This window comes from Lampetra fluviatilis, chromosome 9 (genome assembly GCF_964198595.1).
Source record: "Lampetra fluviatilis chromosome 9, kcLamFluv1.1, whole genome shotgun sequence".
Lineage (NCBI taxonomy): Eukaryota > Metazoa > Chordata > Hyperoartia > Petromyzontiformes > Petromyzontidae > Lampetra > Lampetra fluviatilis.
The window spans coordinates 15614922-15633398 of NC_136283.1; the positions used below are offsets into that span (position 1 = coordinate 15614922).

An 18477-nucleotide genomic window follows, 5' to 3' on the forward strand; every position below is an offset into this window, starting at 1 on the left:
TTCTTCCAGTCTTAACAAAGATTCTGATTCTAGATTGAAAAGATCTGTACATATCCACATGTGAAACATTGTCGAAATATGCATGCGTTGGCTGTACTGATATTGTATGTGCGATTAGGTTTATTGTCAGAAGGTGCTGACAATTTACAATAAGTTTGCTCCCCTCGTATAAGAAAGGATACAGCGTAACAAAATAATTATTAATCTAATTTTATATTGCATATATAATTGCAACGGATGTATTTGCATTTCTCACAGTGATTCTGTAAAAAAAATGGACTTTACATTCGTATGAATGTAATAAAATTCTGCCTTTGTTTGTCCTTTCTGCTCGATATCGTAACAGAGTAACGGTGCAAAACCGCAGCACTGACTGTCCAAGTGGAGCTTCCACGGAGCGAGGAAGGGCCACACAGCTTGGAGAGGGATTCTGGAAATGTGCCACACGAGACTGGAAGGCGACTTCGTGCAGTAAAAAAAAATCAAACGTGTAGAGGGGGAGAGATGATTGTGATCCTTGGTGAGTGCAGATTGTGAGTGGCTTGGGGAGGCCTTGAGCAATGCTGCGTTGGGTGTGGCCCGAACTGGATTAGAGTTACCATTTAATGCACTGCATGATGCAACAAACAAACAAAAATGCTTTATTTTAAATTTCCATGTTTAATTTTCAGCCAAAGACACTCTTTCTTGTTGAAACATTTTTATTTTTTGTGAATCACTTTCCTGTAAAAAAAGTTCAATAAAAAAGGGGAAAAAAATTGTCAAACAAGTTTTGAAGGTCGTAAAACCCATTAATTTTAATCCACCGCCACATTGGTATGTTATAAGGTGATTTTGAAAAAAGAATAAAATTATAACTTATTACTACTACTAAAACTTGTTATGCTTTATTAGAGCACAGTAATTTAGCTGGGCTAAATGATGTATGGTATTGTATTGCGTATTCGGGAGGCGTTGCAGATTACTGGCCTGGGATCGGGCAGACAAATCACACAATCCTGTATATAAGACTGCCATGTTATTGCTTGTAACAATTATGTTGATGCAGCCTTGGCATGGAGGTCATTACTTCCTTGAGCTTATTATGTCCCCCACCCCTCTTAACTTCTTAACTTAAATGGCCATCATTGGCACACAATGTAAACACAAACATGTACATAGGAGTTGCCATTGAATGTACTGTAGTGATGCCATGCACCGTGACACTCATTCTGTATAAATCTCACAAACAAAAAAGGTTTGTTTTAAAATACCGAAAAACAAGTTTAACAAAACAATTATGAAAAAATATGCATATTCAGCACTTATTTGCAAAACTGAGACCTTGTATATGAAGAATGCAAACGCTGCCATCACAAAATCAGCTGTAAACAATGCTAGTATTTGAGTTTTCATCGTTCAAATCGCCAGTATACACACGATAAGCGCTGAAGCACTATTTAAAGGGACGAAATTACGTTTGAGAAAATTGCCAATTATCATGCCTGCTGCATGCACTTCTACATTAAAAAGATGTATGTACGATAACTCACTTATACTGTATAACTAAATTGCGTAGTTACTTGTGCGTTCTGTGGACTTATTTTCAGTGGCTGGGATTTCTCTTATACAAAAGCATTCATCTCTTTAATTTTAATGAGAAGGAAAATAAACTGCGTTTTGGGGTCAATACAAAAGACAGAAAGTGCACATTTTGGTTGGCCACGCACTTGATGGCAGTAAGCCAGCCCCCACTTACTCCCAGGACACACAGAAGTTTGCATGGGTTACCTGTCCCATTCTGAGTAATGCTTCATTTTAACCAACGTCAACTCAAATAGGACTTGTTATTTTATTTTACATGTGTACTTTACGTCAATGCAGCTGTTGGTTTAGCCGCCTGTCAACATGTTGGCATTGACAAGGTAATAATCTCGAAGAAAATAATTTTCCAAACTTGGTCATCTTCGGATGGAATATCAAAACATGGGTAAGGGCTGTTCATTCCAAGCAACTATGGTTTTAACGTGCAGGCAAAAATGGAAAAAAAATCAAGAGTACATTACGGCTCAAGTGGAAGTTCATAGTTTGTGTGTAAAGTACAATATATATTTTTCCTATAACTTCAAAAAGTGGAGCAAGTTCTGTACTTTTATTTGTCCAGAAAAAGATTGGAAAGTGCCTAAAAAACCAAAATTCCCAAAATTGAACCGTAGGGTTTTTTTTAGAGCTTAGTTTTTATGACTAATAACCGCACTTCCCACCGTCCCTTGAGCTGTGGTCACTGTCTGTGAATCAAAAACACGCCTGCTCACCACCCACCACCACCACGACCCCCCCCCCACACACACTATAGCGCGCGTCTGTTTGTAAAAAAAATTAAACAAAAAAACATTACCACTTGTGGGCATTTCAATTTAGGTAAAAGGGTCATTTCTGTTTGCTTATTTCACTTTGCTTTGTTAAAAATCCTGCTTTAGTGGGCTACATTGAAATGCGTAATTTATGGTTAAATAATTGTAGTGATAATGGAACATAGATCACTGACTTGTTACTCACAATAAAGTATTTGTGTCTTAAACATGTCTTCATCTGGTCCCATTAAACACAATCGTGTATATTTTTCTGCAATGCATATGTATGCCGACTTTGCAGTGTAAATAACGAACCATGTATCGCATGCATTTGTATACATGTGCAAAGGCAATTGAAAACTACCTTTGGGATGTTGTGCAAAGTAAAACAAAAATTATTGTATTTACAAAATTAAATGCAATCATTGTATTATTATTACATAAGTACATGTTCTAGTTTCATGTAATCATGACAATATAGAATGTACCAGTGGCGGAGGTGTCAGCATTCGGCAGTGGGGGCCCTGCCACAGTACAGGGGTGGGGGGAGGGGGCTTGCAATCAATGTCAAGTATCATAATCTTGTGACAACCCTGCAACGTGTGATGTACTCATTCCCCTTGTAGGATAGCGATATCAAAGGCTTTAAATTATCGTTTTAATCATGAGCTCATTGACCTTCCTTAACTTCTTCATTCAAATCCTCTGCCCAGGTGAGAGCTGTTTGGGTTTTGTTGGCAATTGGCATTCTTGTTTTGACCCAGGTGTGAGCCTTACCGAGATTAATTATCTCTTCATTGGTATCCTCCCGCCCTTTGAGATCCAATGTCTCGTTGTGAATGATGCCCTTAATGTAATCATATTAGAGCCCATCGATATGCATTGTGGTGAGTGACACCATTTAACCAAAGTGACAGCCCATTTTGAGGTCTCTGAATGTTGTCCTTAATCTAGCAGATGAGGGCCCACTGAGACCAGCTGCCAAGACGCTTTAGCCTGCAGGTAAGACCCCGCTGAGATTCTCCATTTAATGTAATCAATCTCTTTGTTTAAAGCGCGAGCCAATTGAGATTAATTATCTTGTTGGTTCATCTTCTTCGGCAGACAGCCATTGAGATTAATTACAAATTAAACAAGATTCTGCACTCAGGTTAGCCAGGTGAGAGCATGCCCATTCATGATCCATTATCCACTTTCTTTACTTAACCACATTAAAGCCGATTGAGATAGCAATACATCCCAACGTAACTTATTTAAGAGAGGCTGGACGAGTCTGAGTTCCTGTTCCCAATGTATCTGTGGCTGACTGCAACGCACATCGTCTGCTCGTTTTGGTGGACAATGGCCAACGCCTACAGCCAGTGATGACGTCATATGTTTAATTGCTGTCAGAAGCAGGCGCCGTCGAAAAAAATATCAATTGAACTTTTAAAATCGGTTAAGGCGGCGGGAAATTTTTTTTTACAATTAAAACAATCCAAATGTAACAGGTACGGCGTCATGTAGATATTCCATTACGGTCCGCATTGTATGACGTCACAAAGGTTATGCAACCTGATGGGCAAGGGATACACGCATTCATATCACGAGAGCCGTATGACGTCACAACGGGTATGTCACCGGGCGGGCCAGAATGACGTCTCACGGCGCGCGCAAGAAAAGTGACGTAACGCGAGCCGACGGGCGGACGGCTCCCGTGTCAGCGATCGTCGGCGGGATGACGTCATGGGGTATTTAAAGCGCGCGTGCGGCGGGTAGCCACGTGACAGAGGCGGTCGCAGCTGCTGCTGGCGGCTGAGCTTGGAGCAATATTTTGGGGTAAAAAAATGTTGTTCAGCACGGAGAGAAAATGTTTATTATTGATCGTAGTGAACGGCGCAGCGATGATTTTCTCCGTCTAAATGGCACAGTCGTCTAATGGCTGCAACGTCTTGCGTGTGTGTGGAAGCGGTGGGGTTTTTTGTTAAATATTGCAATGAATCGGGCGTTGTGAATGCAGGGGAGAACGGTCGTGACTGCTGCACGCGCGGTTTTCGTCTTCAACGTGGAGTGTAAAACGCCCCTGTGATGGGAGATTTCACGTTTGTATCGCCGTGTGAAAATTGTTGATTTGATTTTAAAAAATAATTTAAAAGCTATTTTTGGTGGTCGCTTTGGTGTCGATAACCACGCTGTTTGCACGTCTTCTTTCTCGAAGTCTTTTGCCGTGTGTCCTAATGCGTTTCATTGCCTCTCCTTCCCGCACTGAAGTAGCGATCGCTTATTGCTGCAGCATTGTCTTCATTTAACCAATGTTGACAGCCCGCTGACATCAACACGATTTGCTAGGCTGGACTTTTGGTAGAATCTAAATAAGCTATTTACCAGCGTGTACATGCGTTGGCGCATTATACAGTCGAGTTGTATTTAATGCAGTACACACGAATTGGGTGTTTCAAACATTCTTGCTGCATGTTATTGCTCAATTTGACCAAATGAGCGCTGGGCGAATACCCTCGCACCAGGAGGGGATGAACGCGCACGCATCCGCACAGGTGGATTCAAGAATCCACACTGTCTGTCCTGGCCACCTCGCCGACCCCAAAGTGGGTTTTGGGGAGTTTGATGAATACTTTCTCTTGCGCGATCCACTTTGACCCTCGCCTCCATGAGCGCTGGGCGTTAATAGGGGCAATTAGCGTGGGGACATTTGAGAGGCGCCGGGTGGTGCATGGCCACACGATGGCGACGACACAACGTTAAGCAACAAAGCGACACGCCAGACGCGATGTGGTAAACGACGACGATCGCTCCACGCGTGCGCGTCCCTGCACGGGGGAAAGGCAGCGACGCCCATCGCTAAATTGTGCTCGAGCCCTGCAGGAGCCCTTCTAACAATGATCGCATGGCGTTGTATGGCTTGACTGGCAATCTCTAAGTGGGTGCTACCGAGTCTGCCTACATCGCCGAGTGGGGGGCTTAGCCGCCAGCGATCCACTGGGGGTTTCGGGGATCGGGTGGTGGTGGTGGTGATGGCCACCTCATTGGTCTTGCGCACAGAGGCAGCAATGGGTCGTCGTCCCGGGAGGCCACTCCCGCCGGCCCTGAACCTGGCCGCACTCTTGCTGCTGCTGCTGCTCACGGGGGAGCCCCGCAGCCTCGTGGAGGCCCAGCGGGCCCCGTGTAACGCGAGCGCGACCCCCCCGGGTGGGTTGTTCAGCTTCTGCCCGCTCTCGATGGACGGGCGTCCCGTGCCCCTCGAGCGGTACCGGGGCCGCACCACCCTCGTCGTCAACGTGGCCACCTTCTGAGGGCTCACGAGGACGCAGGTGCGTGCTTGGGAGAGCGAAAGCGTTGTTTACACGTCCACTCACCTGTCCACACACCAGAGGTGGGACAAAGTCATTGTTATGCAAGTCCAAGTCGAGTCGCAAGTCATCAAATTCATGACTCGAGTCTGACTCGAGTCCAAGTCACATGACTCGAGTCCACATCTCATAGGTGGGACAAAGTCATTGTTATGCAAGTCCAAGTCGAGTCGCAAGTCATCAAATTCATGACTCGAGTCTGACTCGAGTCCAAGTCACATGACTCGAGTCCACACCTCTGCCACACACCTGTCCGTCGGAACAATCTCAATAATGGTTTGCCTTCTCAGCATCCGAGTCCGGCGTCTTTGTCATCGGAAGCATCGGAATTCCTGAATCTGCGACGTCATCTTTATCAGAATCGATCATAATAAGCACTGTATCCGCATAATAATGAGTATAAAAGTACAGCAGTGATCTGAATCGCCTGACTCGCAACTGCGTCTGAATAATTTAAATCGTCATCTCAATACGAATAGATGACCATCGGTCGGCTACGTACGGCGCGAAAGAAGTTCAACATACATAATATACTGTAAGTAATGATTATTGAATCTTAAGAATAATCGTATTAATAGCCATCAAACAGTGATCCACTAGGGCAGTGCGGTCTCGTGACGGTCCTCCAGGTGGGCCCCGGGGCTGTGATGCAAACGCGGGTAATATTAACAACGTTTATCCCGTTTGTTTCAGACATTAATTAATATTTAACTTATGGTATTAAAAAAAAGAAGTTGGGCAAAACTATCCTGATTAAACCACCCTAACCATAAAATATTAATTCTCCCCTCTGATAAAAAAAAATCTTATTGCTGCGTAAAAAAACCCAACATGTTTTATGTGAATCACTTTGTATTGCTGGAAGTTAGAGATAATTTTAATGCGTTTTATCACCAGAAGTGTGGTTTCTGGGTGGGCCCTGCATCCACCTGGGTGGTCCACTGGCCAAAACAAGTGTTTTGAAACACTGCACTAGCGTTAGGGTGTTCTAATGGCAACTCTTAGTAAATTATGCACCGTATTAATAATTTTAAAAGCCTTAGATCACTACGTTTCAGATAGATTATAATTATCAACGAGATAAGTGCCCCATTATTATCATCATCTTCGGCCATAGTCTATCCCAGGGGTCCTCAAACTATGGCCCGCGGGCCACATGCGGCCCGCCGAGGACATTTATCCAGCCCATGGTCACTAATTGGGCTGCGCTTGTGAGCACTAATTGGGCTGCGCTGGTGAGCACTCATTGGGTTGTGGTGGTGGGCACTGATTGGGCTGCGGTGGCGAGCACTGATTTGGCTGCGCTGGTGAGCACTGATTGAGCTGCGGCGGTGGGCACTGATTGAGCTGCGGCGGTGGGCACTCATTGGGCTGCGCTGGTGAATGGTTCAATGGGCCAATTGACTGGACTTGCCCCCCAGGCCTAAGGCTGCCAGCCCTCCCCTGGCTGTGCTTGACTGGCTCTCCCTCCCTCAGCTCCCTCACTTTTCCCTCGGCTCCACTTCCAGTGATATTCCTGTGTGCTGGGGATGTTCTGCGATCTGTGAACAAAACTGCAGGTGTATTAACTTTTTAATGGCACCCGCACCAGTGTAAGCCTGGGGTAAAAGCGGAGTTCCCCCAATCAGACTGCATTGATGGGCAGTGCAGTCTGTATGTCTCTGTGTGGGCAAAGTTATTGCTGGTATATTGTTTTTGTAGCGCTGTATATATATTGGTATTTTACTAATAGCAATTTTGACTCCCTAGGAAACTGATGTCAAGAAAGAGAAAAATTGACTCGGAGTGTAGGATATTCAAAGAACAGTGGACTTATGATTACTTTTTCATGCAGTACAAGGAAAGAGCTGTGTGTCTGATATGCCAGAATATAGTGTCTGTGTTCAAAGAATACAATTTACGTCGACACTATTAAACTCAACATAAAGATAAATATGATTGTTTGGTCGGAGAAGTGAGAAAAGATAAAATATTAAAACTGAAATTTACATTAACAACTCAGCAAAATACTTTTGTGAAGCAGAAGCAGCTAAATATTTCATCACTGCGAGCAAGTTTTCAAGTTGCCAAGCTAATAGCGTGCACTGGCAGACCATTCGTGGAGGGAGAATTTGTTAAAGAATGCCTTCTTTCTGTTGCCAAAGAGATGTGTATAGAGAAGGCCTATTTATTTAGTACAGTGAGTCTTTCAGGACCTACAATTACACGGAGGATTGAAGAAATGGGAGACAATTTGCATCAGCATTTGCAAAACTCCACAAAAAAAACTTTCCTATTTTTCCTTGGCACTCGACGAAAGCAATGATGTTCGTGATTCTGCACAACTTCTAATTTTTATTCGTGGGATGAATGACTATTTTGAAGTCACAGAAGAGCTTGCTGCACTGCAAAGCATCAAAGGAACAACTACAGGAGAGGATATCTATGAAAAGGTTTGCCAAACTGTGAATGGTTTGGAGCTGAATTGGGCTAAACTAGCCAGTGTGACAACTGATGGTGCTCCTAGCATGGTGGGGTCTAAGAAAGGAGTAATTGCTCGCATTAACCAAGAGATGGACAAACATAACCATTCTCATCCAATAGCCATACACTGCCTCATCCACCAACAAGCGCTGTGTAGTAAATCACTGAAGTGGAACTCTGTTATGAAAATTGTGGTATCTTGTGTTAACTTCATTAGAGCTCATGCACTAAACCACAGACAATTTCAGGAATTTCTGTCTGAACTAAATGTTGACTATGAAGATGTTCTGTACCACACAGAAGTCCGTTGGCTGAGTCGAGGGAGAGTTTTGAAACGTTTCTATGACTTACTTCCACAGATTACAGCTTTTCTGCTTTCAAAAAACAAAGAAGTACCAGAGCTCAATGATGCAGAATGGAAATGGCACCTTGCCTTTCTGACAGATGTAACAGAGCTACTCAACAGTTTCAATGTGCAACTTCAAGGAAAGGGGAAGCTCCTCTGTGATATGCAATCACATGTCAAAGCATTTGAAGTAAAATTAGGCCTCCTCATCAAACAAGTTAAGGAGGAAAACTTCTGCCATCTCCCCACAACTCAAAATCTGTTAGCGGAAAAACCATTGGTTGCAATTCCCAAACAAAACATGTGTGGATTCACTGGAAAAATTGTAAAGGAGTTCCAATTTAGATTTAAAGAGCTTCATCTCCATGAACAGGACATACAGCTTTTCCGTAACCCATTTTCTATTGACATTGAAAATGTGGATACAATTTACCGAATGGAACTGGCTGAACTGCAGAATTGTGACTCTGAAAGACGCATTCAAGTCAAGCAGCCTTCATCATTTCTATGCATCTCTCCCCTCTGAGACATATCCTCATCTCAGGAACCATGCACTCAAAATGGCAACCATCTTTGGCAGTACTTATGTCTGTGAACAGACTTTTTCCAGAATGAAACATTTGAAATCTCCAACCAGATCTAGACTAACGGATGCACACTTGCATCACTTGTTTCGACTAGCAGTGACAAATATGGAACCGGACATTGACCATCTCATTAGCCAAAAGCAGGCCCATAGTTCCCATTGAAATACTGGCAAGTTTGTTGATTTAACTTTACTTGTTCTTCATTTTAAATATTGTATTTGTTCCCGTTTTGTTTCTTCACTTCAAAATAAGATATATGCAGTGTGCATAGGAATTTGTTCATAGTTTTTTTAACTATAGTCTGGCCCTCCAACGGTCTGAGGGACAGTGAACTGGCCCCCTGTTTAAAAAGTTTGAGGACCCCTGGTCTATCCACTGGTGAATGTTTCCCCAACGGCATCGCGATTTTTGTATGATGACAATGTAACCCTCGTTGGAATGGCCATCCGAATCGTCTGATTATTTATCAGCTACCTCATCAACTTCCCCTGAATCGGCATCCTCGTGTAAACCCCGGAGGAATCCGCATGAGCTTCACAATCACGTGACTGCCGCCATTCATAACTCGACCCATGAGCATATAATGAGCTTGCCCTGTGAATCCCACAACATGTGCTCTGCTTTCACTGCTCTGTTTTACACACGTACATTTTATTTGCACATTTTTCAAATTAGTATGGATAAAATGCACATCTTAATTTGTTTTTTTACTTCTAAGATATATTTTAAATATAATTGATTTAAGACCAGAAGTTGAATTGTGTTTTTTTTATTGTTAATTATTTTTTCCCGCTTAAAAATGGTAACCTGGCATCACGGGCATAAATCATGTTTCAGTTTCCGTCTCCTGTCGTATCGATGTCATGAATGTTACAAAATTGTACATCACGTTAGCATTCAATATGTGTATTACAATATATGTATATTCATAACCATCATTGTGAGCAATTCTGCAGATTGTTAAACATAACCCAAAATTCCTGAAAATGTTTTACTGTTTTGTTCATATGTAGCCTAATACAATGGCACGACGTTAGCCTCTGTGGTGATTTACACATCCTGATAAATTGCCATCTGTGCAACAGGATAATTGCACATTAATTACAGGAATTTCATCTGTTCCAGAAGGACAATCGTGAATCTGAACAAAATCCTGACTGGTCTGTGAAACGGCTATAATCACAAGATCATTTTTTAAAATATCTGTGAAAACCTCAGTTTATATATTTTTGGAGAGTATTGCAGTGGTTTGGCCAATTCTGTTTAGGAGAGGTTTGCGTGTGGGACGAAACTTGAGTATTTGGAAAAAAGATAAATGTGGCGTGACACTCAAAGGGTCACAGATACGGGGTTACTGAACCTGCCTCTAGATGCCGATGTCTCCTGGCCACCACGCACCTCTCGGTGGCTTTTCAGAGTTTCACAAATCCGTACGATACACCAATCGTTGATGACAGGCGTGTGTGATTTGAAGGACGCTGGATTTGTTCTATGGCATGCTTTATTGATGTTTGTTGTTTCTGCACTCACGTACCACGGATCGCTCTTGTAAAATAGCCGGGGAAACTGACTAAACGGGGATTATGCATGGAACAAATACACTGAAATGACTAAGGGTATGCAATCGTCATCAAAGCCTTGGCAATCGTTCTCTCGTATTTTACCATTACATAAGCACGATTGCTGATAGTACATATCACAGTTTTTACAATGTTTTTCACATAACACTATATTAATAATGCATTTTGCGAAATATTGTTTTTTATGTTTAGTTTTTCACTTCCATTTATAGACTGCAATGTGTGCATAATGTCAAGGTCTCGGTCGCGCAATGATGTAAACAAAGCATAAAAATGCATGCAGAGTTGCGAAAGGCAACACATTTACAAGTCACGCAAAGTGGGAGGGGGGGGGGATTCATTATAAATTGCACAAGCAGCTGTACAAATGACTGGCCTCCTACACTTCCATATCAATGCGTTGAGTCACAATCATTTGTTATTTCCAATACTATATGTCACTGGAGAATATATTTCAGTAAACTTTTAAGTCAAAGGCCAGTCCTCTTTCTACTCGCTCAAATACCCAGTGGTATTTACTCCACGCATAGGACAGGAAATTCCAGAACGAATTATCCAGCAATGTTTACGTTTGCGGTTGAAGAGAAGTTAAATCATGTCTAAGAGTCTTGATTCGTGTGCCCACGCGGTCTGCAGTACCCCCTCCTAAATGCACTGATGGAGGAATTATCACAGCACGGCCTGGTCATCCTGGGCTTCCCATGTAACCAGTTTGGTCTGCAGGAGCCTGGTGAGGACTTGAGAGAGTTGCGTGTTTGCAAGGCAAAATCCTCTTCTTGATTTAAATCTTAATGCACGTGGCTGCTGGCTGGCTTGACTCCTCTTTTCTACGTGTATTGTTTACAAACTGTATGTAACCTGATAAGTGAGCTCGAGCATGTTTGTAAAAGTGATTAGGAGTTGCAAAGACGTTGCAGTGCAAAAAGGTGCAACTCTCAGAACAAAAAATCGGTCACATTAATCATTAACACTCCCAATTCAATAAAGCTCAAATTGACCCATGTTTACACTAAATAGACAATGTGCCTCTTCACATATTTTCCTTGTAAACTAAGTATAGTATTTTTACAAACCCTATAGGCCATTTTCACATTCGTGTGTGTGTGTGTGTGTATCTTTATTGCAGTCTACGTGTCAAACGAATCGCTGTGAATGTGAATCCTCCCTCCTCTCTTGGTCTGCGAAGGGACGGACGCTGCTGAGATTTTGAACGGCTTGCGCTATGTGCGCCCTGGCGGCGGGTTCGTGCCCAACTTCCCCCTGTTCAAGAGGATTGACGTGAACGGAGACTCCGAGGCCCCACTCTACACGTTTCTCAAGGTGCTCGTTCACCCGACACGAGGCTCACATGGTGACAAAAGCCAACATACAGCCCCATTCAGAGCTTTGTGGGCGTGGCTTTCTCGAAGAATTGGGAACAAATTGGTTGTTTCAATACAAAGCGTACAGTAAAAAAGCAGGTCATACGATCAGTCTCAGCCATTTTGGAAATTGTGAACGACCTTGTGAAAGACCCAAGGCGAAGCTCATAGTCCACCCTAGACCGCATCTGAACAAACTATGGCAGATGGAGATACCTGATGCAACGCAATGCCCGGTCCACAAATACGAAGGAGACATCACAGTAATACGCTCCCCTGCTCCTTACGCGGTTATCTGGCTTGACCAGCTGAATGTGAAGTTGTAGTTGTTGCTCTGCAGCTGCATCAGCAGCCATGTGAAAGAAGATTTAGAAATGTACTAATTTACCTTTTTAAATTTTAGTTGCATATGCAGATCTATCCCTGGAATGAGATCAGTCTCTAGCTGATATCTCATGCTGGGATTAATCTGCACACAAACACATGTAAAAGTCGCAATTAAACTTGCTTTTCAACATTCGGTTTAATGAAAAAGATCATTGATAGGCACATTTGCCTACGTGATAACTTGATCTGCTTGGCTACATCGAGTGATGGAGGGCTCTTATTGACTTTACACCGACACTATCAAACGCAAAATAAACCAATTTTGAGTCGTCTTAAAAACATTGTTCATATCCATAATCGCCGGTGGATTGCCGATTTACACTCTGCTTTGTGCATGCATCTTTTACCCGGTGACAGGCGTCCTGCCCAGCCCCTGTCGAAAGATTTGAAAAGATCAAATCTCTCTTCTACGAGCCACTCAAGTCCAGCGACCTGCGGTGGAACTTTGACAAGTTTCTCGTGGACGCTCAGGGACGGCCCTATATGCGGTAATGCATACACGTGTGTCCCAGAGCTCCTTTACCACGACTGTTTGATATGACACATTGTGACTGAGCGAAAATAAAACAATGATTCGGTTGAAGATGCTGACGGTTATTTTAGATGATTAACATGACGATTTTCATAATTATTTTGACCGAGTTCAAAGTTATTCAGATAATTCAGAGGATTCAGATGACTTTACTTTTATTGTTCAGGTAATGCTTCTGATGAAAATGGTGATGATTCAAACGATTCAGATATATTGTGCGATTCAGATCTTTACCATGTTTAATGTGTCGATTTTTTCTTGGTGAAAAAATAATCGTTAAATTTCCCACTCGTTATTTCATACAGCATTCTAAACATAATTGAGGATTTTTTAATGGATCTTAGCAAATTCACAATTTTTTACACAGCAAATACGCCCCCTACTGAAAATATTTGGCAAGACGCTACTGCATAAGAGTTGAGACTAAAGCTTTCCTGGGTAAACAATCCTAATAATTACCCTTCAAATCTTACCCATTGTAGTGGATCATGGGAAAATAATCGGTGGGCATAGCTGCATTTGTGATATATATATAATTGTGCACTGCGTACGTTGCGAAGCCTCCATTTAATCTCGTTCTGAAAATAGGACGGTTGTGCAATTACCACATTGAACATTGTTGACTTCAGATGAATAATCCCTGTTTGGGTCATGGCCGCTGCTGTAACTTGTCCCGCAGGTATGATCGCCTGGCACCGTTTGAACTCGTCAGGGGTGACCTTGTGCAGCTGCTGAGATCGCAGACGAGCCGAACGAATCGCGTCACGACCCGCACCCAGGCCTACACCTATGCCTTCAGACGCCGCCAGTAGCCGCAGTGCTTTGTGTAGCTCCTTTCTGTCGCTTGTGTGTGGCTTGCGTAAGTAAGTTTATTTTCGGATAAAAAAAACAATTATATCTTTGTTGCATTGAGATTAGTAACGTTTTGCCAGAATTTAAAATGCCTGCTAAAAATGTATCGTATACATTTTGGAAACTAGAAACTGAAAAGTTCCAATATAAATTGTTTTTGCATTTTACATATTGTGAACTTAAGGGTAAACAAGTAAAATGTAAGCTAGTTTGTCATGTGCAATCTACATAATTTGGATAAACCTCAAATTAACTCCAATGTAAAAAAAGTGCACGTTAGGTACAGTATTGTTATATTATTAACACCAGTGCTGCTTTGCAGGCATTAAACTCTGGGTAGCACAATTGGGCATTGTCAATATATAGCCACCGGCAACCTCATTTCACGATGCACGACTCATCTGCAAGCATGGCCCTGTGCGTGTCCTTTAAAGCCACGGAGGCGTTTGGGCCTTTGTTACACTCCAAACACTGATCACGTAAGAATAAGTCGTTCAAACGTTGGCCACTTCCTCCGAGAGCAAGGGATTGTGACGGGTGCTTGGGAAAGGCTGTGGCCACCGAGCCACCCTGAGTTGCGGAGGCGTTGGGGGGTACTGGCTCGCTTGGTATTGTGCATTTTGCCAAACGGACCGAACCCCACCACCTCTGCCCTTGCTCTCGGCACTCCCACTGTGCAGGTGTTGAGATGCTGCTACTGCACATGAACAGGGCCAGCGTGCAGAGGTGTGTGCACGTGTTCAGGGTTGCCGCCTTCCAGATTTACCTGTTATTGTATGCCATGTTCTCTGCTTGTGATTCGTAATAAAGCATCATTCTGCTGTTGCATTGTAATGTTTGAGTGAGCAGTGGTTGTCAGATCTTTAATGAATTCACAAAAGTTGACCCTTGGCCACCTCTGTAGAATGATTTATGCTGCCTGCTGCACGTATGAGTGCTTTAATTGTCCTAATTCAACGGGGAAGTTCATGGTTGAAACACCACATGGGCGGAATTGGGTTTGTTTTTCAAGTCGCTGTCATGAGTTGCAGATTAGGTTTTTTCTGCTTATGAGTTTCCTCTTCAGGACATAACTCCTTCATGTTTAGACCACGACTTCCTCTGACCCACCACTTTATCAACCCACTTAGGGGCCATCCATTTAGTACGTACGCAAAAATCTGTCAACTTGACCCTCCCCCCTTCCCTGTACGCACGTGGGATTTTTACACCCCTCCTCCACCTGCGTGCGTACGTACGCCTGACGCCCCCCCTCCCGAATCCTATAGAACGGCAGATATTTAATCCATGCAGAAACGATCAAGGATGAATAATTTTTACGTGTTTTAGCAAACAGTCCATAGCCGGACTATCTAACTCATTTGAAGGCCAATGTAGACAAATTATTATCGAGGCTTCACCCCACTCCCCCCGTTCCCTAAGGGTACTACGTACATTGTCAGTAGACCCCCCATATGCAAACGTACGCATTTGGGTTAACCCCCCCTCAATTCGTACATGATGAATGGCCCCTTAAGCCCCCTCATTTAGGATCCACCCCTTATGACTTGTTTTTAAAGGTGGAGCTGCAGCAGAGTTGATTTGAGACCACGCGAGTGGGTAGCATACATCAATCCCATCGGGTTCACATCTGAGACTCCCGACTGAAAAACTTGTCACCGCAGGCAAGAATACTTTTGGAGAAAAGGGGAGTTTACATACCAGCAATAGGCCAATGTACACATAATGAACAACACTCGTGAAATAATCACCTTAGACAGTTCCAAATATGATTTTTAAAAAGAGAATTCGAGTCATGTTTAACCACAGGCATTTTTTTAATTAATGATTTGCAAAAAGGGCATTAAATTACTTGCCCAATAGAACAGACGTGAAAAATCCATTCGTACGTTTTAACTGGCGCCATTCACTCGAACATTCAATGTACTTGAGTTGTGGCTTCCAGCTTTAGAAAGTTCAAAATCAAATTGATATTGCAATGCTACTAAAAATGAACAACATTTACAAAATGCAAGTATTCATAGGATTTGCGTCATGGCAAACAGTTTATGGCAGCACTGCTACTCCTAGCCACAAAATGGGAGCACAAACACCCCAGAGTAAACTTTATAAATCTTCAGACCCATTTGAAATAATGTTGCTGTTTGTAAATATTACACGATTTAACTGTATTTGGTGTTTTTACTATGAAAAAATCAGGCTTTTGCATGACTTTGTGTACACGGGATAGTTTTAAGCAACTGGCAAAACATAAATTAAAAAGATATGTATATTTTTTTCCCCATCATGCTTATGGTTAAAGGACACACTATTTTGGCATTCAAAAATTACATTCAAATTATAAACTAAAATTGTGTCATGGTTAGTGGTCTGAGCAAACAGCACTCACTGTAACATAATCACTCACAGCCCTCATTATGAACAATTACACTGAAGGCAAGACCTTGAAAAACGAGCCCTATTTTTGTCAGTACAGTTTGTAAAACAACTATCCGAAAGTGAGGGGTTTTTTTTCAGTTTACCCCCCCCCCTCCTGATCAGAAGTCAGCCTGCTGGGGCAAGCCTTGGGGTATGCTCGTGAAGACACACTGCGCATCTCAACTCCTCTTAGCAAGAACGCAAGTAGGAGATTGATGAGAGATGCCACCGCAGGGCAATTTTTGTTGCAGTTGCAAAGGATTTTTTTTTACGAAATTTTTTGATATTTTATAACACACCCGCTATATCTTAATGACGTTTGTCATGGCAAACAAAAACTGAGTCTTCAAGAGGGGGCAAGATAATTACAGTGATCTCGAGGGATATTTGAGGTTCGTGAAGCCGTGTGAGCAGAGCAAACAAAAAAAGACGTCTGGTGGGGATGGAAGGAGATTTGGGACCTGAATTGATGTGGTGGAGGGAAGCAAAAGTATACATACATTGAAGAGGTAATTCGTTGCTAAATCGACAGGTGAGAAACAGCAGTGAGAGCAGTGCACATGATATTGGAGATGTTGAATGGCCACGGGTGTGAGTCGAGATGAGTTGGGAGAGATCTGTGGATTGCACGAGTGACTGGAAGGTGGCACAAAAGGGAATTTGAAGGATAGTCGCGACATGGATGCCAAAATGACCGGCAAGGAGTGGAGAGACTCAAGGTCAAGAGTCTGACAAGCTTGGGTTTGGCATTTGTTTTAAAAAACAAGCCGATTTGAATTACGCTAACAACTACAATACCAATAATTTAGGAAACAAAATAAACCCTTAATTAAAAATTTTAACGTTTAAATCTAAATCGCCATTTGGCAGTAACAGTACAAGAGCGTCACCACGAGATGGCAGTATACACTGGAGGTCGTGATGTTTGTAACTGCCTGACCTGTAAGATGTGTGAACATTTCTCACAAGATTCGAAAAGGTTTTCATTTTTACACTCAAATACTCTGCCTTCGTGGGCTACAGCTGGACAGCTTTCGAAAGATTCCACCACATTAGATTTCTGTAAAACTATTGCTCTTAAAAGAAAACCATGACCATTTTCACAGAGTATCACAGAATACAACAGCAGATAAAAAACGTACGAGTCCACTTAGCAAGAATAATGAGGCCTTTGTTTCATAAACTGCACATGGGGTGCAATTATGAATATGCAAAAACAAATTATCGAAAGCCAGCTTGAGTAAATATACCAGTAATGTTAGCTACAGTCGATTTGCCAACAACGGTTTTGTGTACAAATTTAAGGAGTTAGTGTGATAGTTGCCAGGGATTTCAGGTGCTGAATTATATCCAACAGATACTGATGTCCTCATTGACTGCTGTCATATCTCCCTCGCACCATCATATTCAGAAGTGGACCAACCTGCAAATAGAGAAGGGGACAACAGCACACCAATCAACTCCGGGTAAAGTAAAGAAGGAATAAATTCCCTTTATCCAAGAGAGCCTCACCGAGTTTTAAGACTTTTACCAGAGACCTGCATTTTGAGATGTTTGGTGGCCAATTCCATTATTGAGTGTTTTGCATGCAGGAGGAAACCAGAGCATGTGGACAATAACTCACCCAAACGAGTGAATTTGCTACACTGACATTTTCTCAGCCATTTCACAGCCCAGTGGGTTTGGGAGTATAAAACAAATCTACTTGATCCATCAACCCCTTGCCTCTCACATGATCGATTAGAGGCGTGTGCCAGCCACGTCTTGTTGGTGTCAGTTGTGTTTATTCTGTCCACTTGCGATGACGTCCATGTCTGAGTTTTTTCCAGAAGGGGGCCACATGTCGCGGATTACGGACGCAGATTCAAAACGGATTTCGTTTTCTGCCAGTGCGATTCCCCCGACATGGTTTATTTATATTTGAGATGCGAGAATGCTGTTACATAGCACAAGTAATGACTGGCGCTTTCAAACATTTCAAGTTCTAAAATCACGAGTATAAGACATCTGCCATAAATAGAAAGTACAAATATAACTGGAATAGGCAAACAAAAAATTCCCACGTGGACGATTGGATGATGAGATTTAAATGTCCCATGGCTACTGCAGATGTTTGGATGGTTCAAAATTCTACATCTGTGGGGATGCTCTACGTATGCTAACCCAATTTATATCGTCTTCTCAATGTCTGAGCAAAACATGACCGCTAACATGTAATCATGCTAATCAATCTATGTTAATATTCCTTCAAAATGCAATTGAATTTTATAA

At 42.6% G+C, this 18477-nt stretch overlaps 3 protein-coding genes across 10 annotated transcripts in view; 2 read left to right on the top strand and 1 right to left on the bottom strand.

The window, feature by feature from the left end:
* LOC144934252 (uncharacterized) overlaps positions 1-2560 on the top strand; it is a 277017-nt gene extending 274457 nt beyond the window's left edge. For all 6 annotated transcript variants that reach the window (XM_078859913.1, XM_078859916.1, XM_078859920.1 and 3 more), the window contains one exon: positions 347-2560. In XM_078859913.1, the coding sequence (XP_078716039.1) occupies positions 347-351 (5 nt within the window). In that variant the 3' untranslated portion in view covers positions 352-2560. The remainder of the gene's footprint in view (positions 1-346) is intronic.
* A 162-nt stretch (positions 2561-2722) lies between these two features.
* On the top strand, positions 2723-14622 carry LOC144934254 (glutathione peroxidase-like). Of its 3 annotated transcripts, XM_078859927.1 has the most exons (7): positions 2723-4283; positions 5373-5641; positions 11293-11386; positions 11843-11976; positions 12762-12780; positions 12823-12892; positions 13616-14622. In XM_078859927.1, the coding sequence occupies exons 1-7, from the start codon at positions 4235-4237 to the stop codon at positions 13746-13748; spliced, it is 768 nt and encodes a 255-aa protein (XP_078716053.1). In that variant the 5' UTR covers positions 2723-4234; the 3' UTR covers positions 13749-14622. The 3 variants fall into 3 exon arrangements, with proteins under 3 accessions (XP_078716053.1, XP_078716052.1, XP_078716054.1); XM_078859926.1 differs by having other exon boundaries at positions 2865-4283; positions 12762-12892; XM_078859928.1 differs by having other exon boundaries at positions 2891-4151; positions 12762-12892.
* A 760-nt stretch (positions 14623-15382) lies between these two features.
* Positions 15383-18477, bottom strand: part of HIF1AN (hypoxia inducible factor 1 subunit alpha inhibitor) — a 35462-nt gene continuing 32367 nt past the window's right edge. The window contains exon 8 of the mRNA XM_078859931.1: positions 15383-17629. Coding sequence (XP_078716057.1) covers positions 17576-17629 — 54 coding nt within the window. The 3' untranslated portion in view covers positions 15383-17575. The remainder of the gene's footprint in view (positions 17630-18477) is intronic.